The sequence below is a fragment of the Melozone crissalis genome, unplaced genomic scaffold (genome assembly GCF_028551555.1).
Source record: "Melozone crissalis strain CALT ecotype California unplaced genomic scaffold, PUWL_Pcris_2 ptg000027l_1, whole genome shotgun sequence".
NCBI lineage: Eukaryota > Metazoa > Chordata > Aves > Passeriformes > Passerellidae > Melozone > Melozone crissalis.
This window is the reverse complement of record NW_026535805.1, coordinates 61,571,924-61,580,794: the sequence shown is the minus strand read 5'-3', so window position 1 is coordinate 61,580,794 and position 8,871 is coordinate 61,571,924. Positions and strand designations below refer to the sequence as shown.

General features: G+C 42.8%; 1 protein-coding gene across 1 annotated transcript in view; it reads left to right on the top strand.

The window, feature by feature from the left end:
• Positions 1–794: 794 nt before the first annotated feature.
• TAF1B (TATA-box binding protein associated factor, RNA polymerase I subunit B) overlaps positions 795–8,871 on the top strand; it is a 45,796-nt gene continuing 37,719 nt past the window's right edge. Inside the window, exons 1-7 of the mRNA XM_054280471.1 lie at positions 795–855; positions 1,620–1,718; positions 2,192–2,279; positions 4,043–4,140; positions 4,440–4,535; positions 5,157–5,289; positions 8,641–8,797. Coding sequence (XP_054136446.1) covers positions 838–855; positions 1,620–1,718; positions 2,192–2,279; positions 4,043–4,140; positions 4,440–4,535; positions 5,157–5,289; positions 8,641–8,797 — 689 coding nt within the window. The 5' untranslated portion in view covers positions 795–837. The remainder of the gene's footprint in view (positions 856–1,619; positions 1,719–2,191; positions 2,280–4,042; positions 4,141–4,439; positions 4,536–5,156; positions 5,290–8,640; positions 8,798–8,871) is intronic.

Sequence of the window (8,871 nt, the reverse complement as noted above, 5' to 3'; positions counted from 1 at the left end):
TAGAATCCACCATGTGGATATAGAGGATATTAAGGGGTGGGAAGGGATCCACTGATCACCGAGCCCCAGTCCCCCCTGCCATGGGCAGAGACACCTCCACCAGACCAAGCTGCCCGGGGCCCCCTCTGATGCCTTCAGTTTTAACTTTCATATTTTCCAGATTCTGTACTGCATTAGTGTGTAACTCTGAACTTCATATAAAGTGTTAGCAAGTTCTCCTCACAGTTTAGTCAGACAAAACAATCCTTTTCCAGCCAAGAACCAAGGACACCATTGCAGCTTCAGGCCAAAAAAGTGTAAAAAGGAGAGAATTGAGGAGAGCAAACTAGGAGGATAGGACTGCATAACCTGGAGCTGTAACTGGACAATTAATCCAAATATGTAAATGGACCAAAACTTATAAAGTGTGAAAACTCGTGACTTGGAGTCCATCTTGGGTAGAGCCATGGCCAGGCTCTTGTACTGCCCAGGGTGTATCCCTTGACGGCCTTTTAGTGAATCCCGACTTTATTCCTTTACCACAGCTCAGCCTCTGTCCAGGGAGCCTCTCAAGGCATCAATCCAAGCCAGCCTTGAACATTTCCAAAGGTGCAGCGTGTACAACCTCCCTGGACACCCTGCTGCAGCCCACACAGGAAAGAATTTCCTTCTCCTATCCAATGTCCCACACCTGGATCTATGTCCCCTCAGTGAGGCACGCAGTGACCCCTTGGAGCCCCCGTGTCCCCTGGCGGGGGCCCGCGGCGGCCCGGAACGCAATCGCCGGGGCCGCGGTTTCCAGGCGGGCCGCGGTGCCGCCCGGCGCGGTTGCCATGGTGCGCCCCCGGCGCGGCCGCCATGGACGAGGAGGACACGGTGGGGCTGCGGGGTTCGCAGGGCCGGGGGCGCTTCCCCGCCGGGCGGGCAGCGGCTGCGGGCGGCGGGACAGGGGGAAAGGGGGAGGTGCCGGCGGGTTCTCCTGCCCCGGCCCGGCCCGGCCCGGACCTGCCCACAGCGGGGCCCGGAGGCGGCGGGCGAGGCCGTGCCCGGCCCCTCGGGGTTGGCCAGCGCTCGGTGCCGGCCGGGGATGTGGTGCCGGCCGCGGATGTGGTGCCGGCCACCCCTCAGCCGGGCCTGGCCGAGCTGCCTCTCCCCAGCACGCACGCAGCGGGCGTTTCTGGAAACCACTTAGTTTTAATCTGCCGGTTTCCCTCTTCTCTTCCCCTCTCCCGTTTCTCCGGGAAGCACCGGCTCGTGCGGGCTTTCTCTCACCGCGTGTGCTTCTTTACAGTTCTAGAAATATATTTTTCTTTTCGCTTCCCACTCGAGTTTGTGTCTCCTTTTGAATTTCGGATGGATGGCTTTATTGAAAGCCGCTCCACGTGTGTGCGAGGCGTGGATCACCATTCCTGCTGTTCTGCCGCTCACACACACGGGCGCTTCCCAGCTACAATTACGTGCTCAGAGTTACTGCGGCTGATGGCAAGTGCGCTGATCGCTTGTTTCCAGCCAGAGCTAACACAAAGGCTGTAAATCCTCTCCTCTATAAATCATCTCAGAAGCTGTGCAGTAGCCTAGCAATAATGCCATTTGTTTTACTTAAGCGATTGTGAAAGTCTTCTGGCTTTTCTTTCTTTCAGAGAGATTTTAACGAGCGCTGTGCTCAGTGTTCAGAAGTGAACTGGGGTCTCACTGATGGAGGCAGATTTTATTGTAGATCTTGCCACAACGTTACTGAGGTAAAAAGATGAGTTACTGCCTTGGAAAATGTTTATTCTGATTGCTTCTTGACTTTATAGAAGAAAATTACAGATTTTTCTTCTTGGCATTGAGGGCATTTCCTCATGCTTTAGCTGACACTATTGAAAACTAACGTTCCTTGAAATCCCAACATTTAGAATGAGCCATCCTGACCTGCTGTGTTGCTGTAGCTGTGGTGTCAGTGTGCTTTCTAAGTGCCTTAGAAGCATTGTCTGGGTGTTGCTGCCTTTTGTGCAGTCCAAATCTAGGCAAACCCTGATGCATGTCACCTGTGTGTCCATGATAGTAATTGTCTACTTTTGAAATTTCTGAATCAAAAGTTCGGACTGTCTCGTCTTCTGTTAGTTTTGGAACTTTGAGTAAATTCTTCCATTATGTTTTATGATGGGACAATCTATGCAAGTTAGACCCGGCTCTTTTTTTTTCGCTAAATTGTATTCCTCTTTTGCAGAGAACTAGAGAAGTTGTAAACACTGATTTTATTACTAATTCAAGAGTCCAAACAATCTCCAAAGGTTTAAAAAGGCAGGAAAAAAATGGTATGTATGAGTTTCTGTCTTTTGCAAAAGGGTGGCTGTTCAGCCACTGTTCACCATGGCCATTATGTCTTTGGTGGAGAACAAAAGCAGATAGGCAAGAAAGACTGTAGGAGTGGAGCAAAATGCACCTCCCTGATGCTGCCACAACCTTCAGAGATCACATTTGGTGACTTCCTGAGCCACAGGTGACCTCTGGTGAGCCCAGAGGTGGGGGTTTTTTGATTGAATGGAGCTATGTGCTACTGCTGCTTTGATTTCTGGAAGCAAATACTCACTGAAGCTACTGGAGGCATGCATTCAGATGTGGTGATCCTTTGTTCCTCCCCTCTGATGGCTATCACAAAACCAGAGCGGTTGTTTGTCTTGGCAGGTGAGGTGTGATGGTGGTCCAGGTCTTGGTGTCAGTCTGGCTGTGTTACAGGCACTGGGCCCTCAGCTTACACACAAACTGCATGGAAGAGGTTTCAGTCAGTTCCAGTAGCTGAACCAGTCTTCATCTTTCATCCAGAGTCACTTTTTTACTTTTAATTTATGAATATTCAGAAGAACAGTGGTCATTACACAGGAGGATCTGGGCCATAAGGATGTAGTGGTAAAGCTCTGCTAGAGCTGTGTGGATATTCTGTGTTGGCTGGATGCATCTCTTACTGTTGTGGCCACTTTCAGAAAACAAAACTGCATTAAAATGCCAAATAAAGTGGGAGGTTATCTTTCTCTCTGATATGCTCATCTACCTTTGCTCTGTTGCAGAGGCAGTGGGTTGCTACATTCCTTCAAAAAGAGCACTTGTGTGGAAGTGAAGGGAGGTGTGAAAAGGACCCCTCCACTTTTCCTTATCCTGTATTGCTTCTAAAGTCTGGACCACTCATGCTTTTAATGTATCCTGTTGAGAAGGTCATTAGCCAACCCCAGGCTTCTTGAGAAAGAAATCCTTACCTTCAGAATGCAGTCATGTTACACTGTATTCCATGAATGTTTGGGAGTAAGCTGTGTCTGTTAGCTCACTGGTTAGCAGTTAAGAGAGCATCATTAAAGCAGGGCAGAAGCTTTGGGCAGATAATGCCCAAGATGGGGAGATGCAAGGTGTGTTTCAGAACAAAAGTGGTGAAGAACAGGTATGGAAGGAATGAAAAGGGAGTTGAGAAATGCAGAGAAAATTTCTAAAACCAAAGGCCTGTAGAAAAGGTTAGTAGTAAATTTAGAGAGATAAGGGCAAAAAGTAATTGCAATGCAGCCTTGAAGAAAGAGTGACTAGATTGGAGCAGGCCCACTCCCTGTGGGATTCATGTTGGGCTAGGATTTGTTAGAAGTTGGGATATTCTTTTATTTAAACATGTATGATTCTATGGGAGAGAATGGTAAAGCACCAAAGTGGTATTGGTTGTTTTTTGCCTGACTCACTACTGTAATGTTCCAGTTTTCTGTGTCAGGGGTGGGAAAGGAATGTTCATATTTCATCTTTAATGGCAGGTTCTCAGTTATTTTTAAACTGGTAATTTAACAATGCTCTGCTCAATTACAAATGCCACACTAGACATTATAATGAATTATATTATTCTTGGGAAATGTGTGAAGTTCTTGTTCAGTAACTTTTCTTCTCGTTTAAGGCTGTGAATAAATGGAAGTTAATGGAGTGTTCAGTGTAGCTGGTTTATGCACTAGGGTCTGAAATTACTAAATAAAGATATGGGGATAGGTATGCATAAGGTTAAAGAAACCCAAAATAATACAAACAAACATAGTTCCCCTTCTTTCTTCCTTAGATGGAGGTTGTGAATGGTATATTTGTGAAGGCTTTCAGCTTGTACTCAAGAAACAAGTGGAAGCTCTTGAAGCATTAGGAGTATGTCCACAAATGAAGGTATGTAGATGTCAGTGTGAATTGTACACTCTGTGTGTGTGTGTGTGTTACAGAAAGTGGGATTTTAAAAGATTTTAATTTTTAAAGTGAATCACACAAGTCCCTGTTTAGAATCATTGAGCATATGAAATAAAAATTTGTTTCTCTGTTAATTTTGAAATGTATTTTATAAATCACAGTTAGTAAAATTAGAGATGGAATATTATTCAGATTCCTGAGTTAGAAATTACACTCTGTTCTCTCAGCAATTAATGATCCTGTAAACATTGTACCATTTACCATCCATTTGTGTTTATCAGGATGAAATTCTGTGCAGTTTTTGGAGGTGTTACCTTCAGAAGAGCAAACAGGCATATTGCAAGAGACCAGCTGGGGAAACTATCAAAACATTATCAGTAAGTGAAAGCTCCAATCCCATGAGATGTTTGGTATCTTTTTAAAAGCAACAACAGAAATCTTCTTTGTTTAGGCGACGTATCTTGCTGGTAATAATGTCACCTCAGTAGGAAGGAGATCGTATAAACAGCCTTGCACATGTCCATGTTACTGGGTTTTGGAGTTTTTTGTAGTCTTATTTCAAGAGATGAATATTTCTGTGACTATTTGAAACTGCTTATTTAAAAGTTTTGCTTTGTCTTGACATAGATAATCAGTAAATGCAAATGACAGTGCAAACTGTATCATCAGCTACCATCCTTTGCTGCCTGCTCTCTTGAAGTTACTCATTTGATCAAGCTTTGATTCTGTGTGTTGCCAACTTTCTGGTCATTGTAGCAGATTAAAATGTAACCACTGGAAGTTTTTTGATCTTGAGAAATCCTTGAAAAGTACTTCCTTTTCTTTTTTTTTCTTTTTTTTTTTTTCCTCACTTACTGGTGATTCGTGGAGTAAAAATGTGAACACTTTGGATTTTAACTTTTGCTGTTAATTTTGCATCTGTTATGCTTTATGTGGTTTATTAAGATCAAAACTGTACCTAAAAGTAGTTAATACAAATATTTATTTACAAACCCCAGGTATGTGAGAGCAGTACTGATGTGGACAGTGACCCAGAGAGACCCAGCCTCCTGCACTTGCTGTCTCTCTCTGAAAGTGAGGGGGATCTCCAGACCGACTGCAGCTTTGCCTCATCAGTGAGCAAGGTCTCAGGTAGGAGCAGTCAGCTGGACTATCTGAAAACCAATTTTTCTGTAGTTTTTAAATATAAAAATATTTAAAGTATATTTGTGCACAGTGAATTGGAGGAACTGGTTGGAAGTTGTAAAGTTTTCAGTCTTGTATGACACTGTACTACTTTATATTCTACCAGAAATAGAAGACTTCCTCCTCCAACCCCCACCCAAGGAGATAAAAGTTGAACAGGACCTGGAAATACAGTGGGAAATGCAGGAGGAAGTTCTGGTTTATAGCAAGTTTGCTCCATGCCTCCTGTTTGGAGTGGGAAAAAAATTGCTGTTATATCTTCTAAGCTAGATGTTCACAAACACAGCAGCTTTGAACCATATTTAACCATTTTTTAACCTGTATTTAACCAATAGCAGAGCTGTGTGTCATGACTTTGATGTTAAAATCATCTATTTGTTCTTTAAGGCGGTGTATTCTTTTTTCTCTCCCATACATATATTTAGTTTTTTAATTTTTTCTTTACATTATTTTGGTATTTCTGTATCTTTTGTCTCCAGAGTCTTTTTACTGCTTTCCCAATGACCCCTTCTATGAAAAATCATATTTTACCATTCCATCAGTTTCTCTTTTCTGCTCACAATAGCAGCAGGAAAGTACCAACAGAATGCTGAACTTCTTCATTAGAATTGTGAATTGTTGTAGAGAAATGGAGTATTAGGTTCTGCTGGGCAAGTGTAATACCAGACAATGCTGGAATGCCTGATACTGGAAATGCATTGCCAGGCATATTTGAAAGCTTTGGCTTGTGTTTTAAACTTGGGATGGCTTTCTCTCTTGCTTTATTCTTTGCTTACTTTTTCCTTCTTTATCCGTCTCTGTGTTTCTTATTCCCTTGTTATGTACTATCCTCCTTATGGCATGTTTCTGTTTTTCTATGATATTGCCTCTCTACCCTCAGAAGAATGCAATCTTGTTTTTTAAACTTTTTATTTTGTTAAGTCCAGAAGTGGTAATAGCATGAGAAATTTGATCAGCAGCAATTAGAAAACTCCAGACAGAATTAGGGAGAAAAGGTATAAAAATGGTGATGCAAAATTTTTAAAATATTATACTAGAACCTTTCATCCTTATATATTAAAATGACAACATTTTGAGGTAAAGAGTCACTGTATGTTTGTGCATGTAGAATCTTGGGTGTTATACAAATATAATACAAAAAGGAAAGAATTGAGTGAAGAATTTCCAGTGAAAGTATTCCCTTGAATTTCCTTCCCCTTTTTAGTGTCCAGGGTAGCTCCTTTCTTCCTCAGTACTTGTGCCTTTTATAGGTCTGCTGCTTAAAGTTTTAGAAAACAAGGTAGTCCTAAGTAGGCCATAATTTATTGTCTTGGTTTGTTGTTTCAGAGATTGAATTCAGCTTCCAGTAGACATCAATTTCACTGAAATCACTTGAAATTAGTTACGAGTTCAGTGATATTTAAAGTAAATGTCAGTGAAATCAGACAAACATAGAAATAGTTTTGTCTATTGAAATTCAACATAAGGGTGTGTGTTCTAGTCTATTGTAATCTCTTGTGAAGATTCATAAATATTTTCTTTGAGGTCATTTCTGCTGAGCTGTTATTGCTACTGACTAGAAAGCTCAACACCCTTCTTTCCCTAAGAGGCTTGTCCCGATGGCATTTGGTTTTTTGGCTTTGGTTTTTTTTGTTATTTTTGTGTAGGGTTAATAGCAAATTCCACTGAGTATAGCACTGAGATAATGCTAGAGAAGCCTATAAAACTTAAATTATTAGCTGTGTGTAACTGTGCGTTGTCATGCCATGCATAAGCTGGAAGAAATAAAAGGAAATTGTGTGCCATCATTAAGGCCACAAATATAATGAGGATTATTTTAAATAAATTGAGTTGAATGTGAAATTAACAATGAAGCTTCAGTCACGAAGCTGCCTTTAAGCGCAGGTATCCATGTGAAAGGTGAAGCAGTTGACTCCAGGGATTAAAGCGATGTTCCCGTGTTCCTGCCTTTGTTCCCTGTGCGTGCTGGGACGCTCTGCTCTGCCCCGGCCGTTCGGGCCGGCTCTGAGAGCCTGTGCCTGTGCCGGGGCCGTGCCGATCCTGTGCCCATCCTGTGCCGGGGCCGTGCCGATCCTGTGCCCATCCTGTGCCAGGCCTGTGCCCATCCTGTGCCGGGGCCGTGCCGTGCCCGCAGCGCCGGCTCCGGGGCCGGTAGGTGGCACCGCAGTCCGGCCTTGGAAGGCGCTGTGCGCGGTGTCCCCGTCCTGCGGGCGCTGTGGCCCTGCCCCGGTGACCCTGGCACCTCGCAGGTGTGGCTGTCGCCAGCCCGCGGAGCTGCCGGGCTCTCGGCAGGTCCCGGCTGTTTCCAGCGGGCTCTTTGCCCTTGCCCTCCCAGCCGGGGAGCTGTGGATCCAGCTCTCGCCATTCCTGCCTGAACGGGTGAACAGTTTGTGGGGAAGTGAAGTGAGGAAAATCCCTGCAGAGTCAATGCTGACATTTTTTGCCAGTGTGCTTTAAATACGTTTTCGTTCATCCTGGCTGGGTCATGATGTAGGGAAGAGGGGCTTACAGCTTTTTTTTTTTTAATTTTTTTTTTATCCCCTTTTCTCGAAGTCTCAGGTTTCACTGCTGAAAAGTTTCCAAACTCATAAATTACTCTACTAAACAAAATTCTCTCTTTTCTCTGTTTCTCTTAGTTTTTAGTGATTCACCTGAGTAAGGGAGTAGGGAGGTTTGGGTGTTAATTTATTTGGGTTTTTTCCCACCCTCTTCACCATTTCCTGCATTCTTGTTCTAAAGTTATTTCTTTGACATTGAATTTATGTACATTTTTTTAAAGAATACCTTTGTTTCCACAGTTGGAGATTATATATTCATTGGACAGATGGATTCAGGGCAGACTTTTAACATCAGTAACATTTCTGCAATGTAAATGACTTTTTCATTAAAGTCTTGCCTGTGTTGAAGTTTAAAACTGTGTTTTAATCCCAAACTCAGAGGCATTGATTTAAGTACATCAGATTTTCCCTTGTTTCCTCACAGTCTCAAATGGAAAACAGTATTTCCGGCTCATAAGTACTACTAGTTATATGTTCTATAGGAGTTAATGTCCTAGTCAAGTGGAATAGCACTTTGTGAAACAGGTTCTCTTCTCATATTGTGGTAGATTAATAAATTGGGGTTAAATTGTTTCATAGAAAAGCACACAAACAAGCAAAAAATTCAAAGTGATGATTTCAAAATGTTACTAGTTGCTGAACAAGTCTTGTATGTTCCTTTATCTTGATTTTTGCATGCATGGTTCATGTATCTATCATATCAATTGCCTTTTTTCTTTTCTTTTAACAAAAACCCAAGAAAGCACCTCCGTGTACTCTGGATCAGTAGATGGCAGCTTGTATTTAATGAAGAACCAAAAGGAGAAACTGAGGATGACAATGCCAATGACCCTTTCATTTTGTTACTTGGCTTTACTCTGGGTGAGAGAACCAATTACATTGTCCGAGCTCTTAAGGTATGAATGGTCTCTAGTGAGGAATTGTTGCTTTTATAAACAATAATATTTTTTTAAAGTAGATCTGTACTATT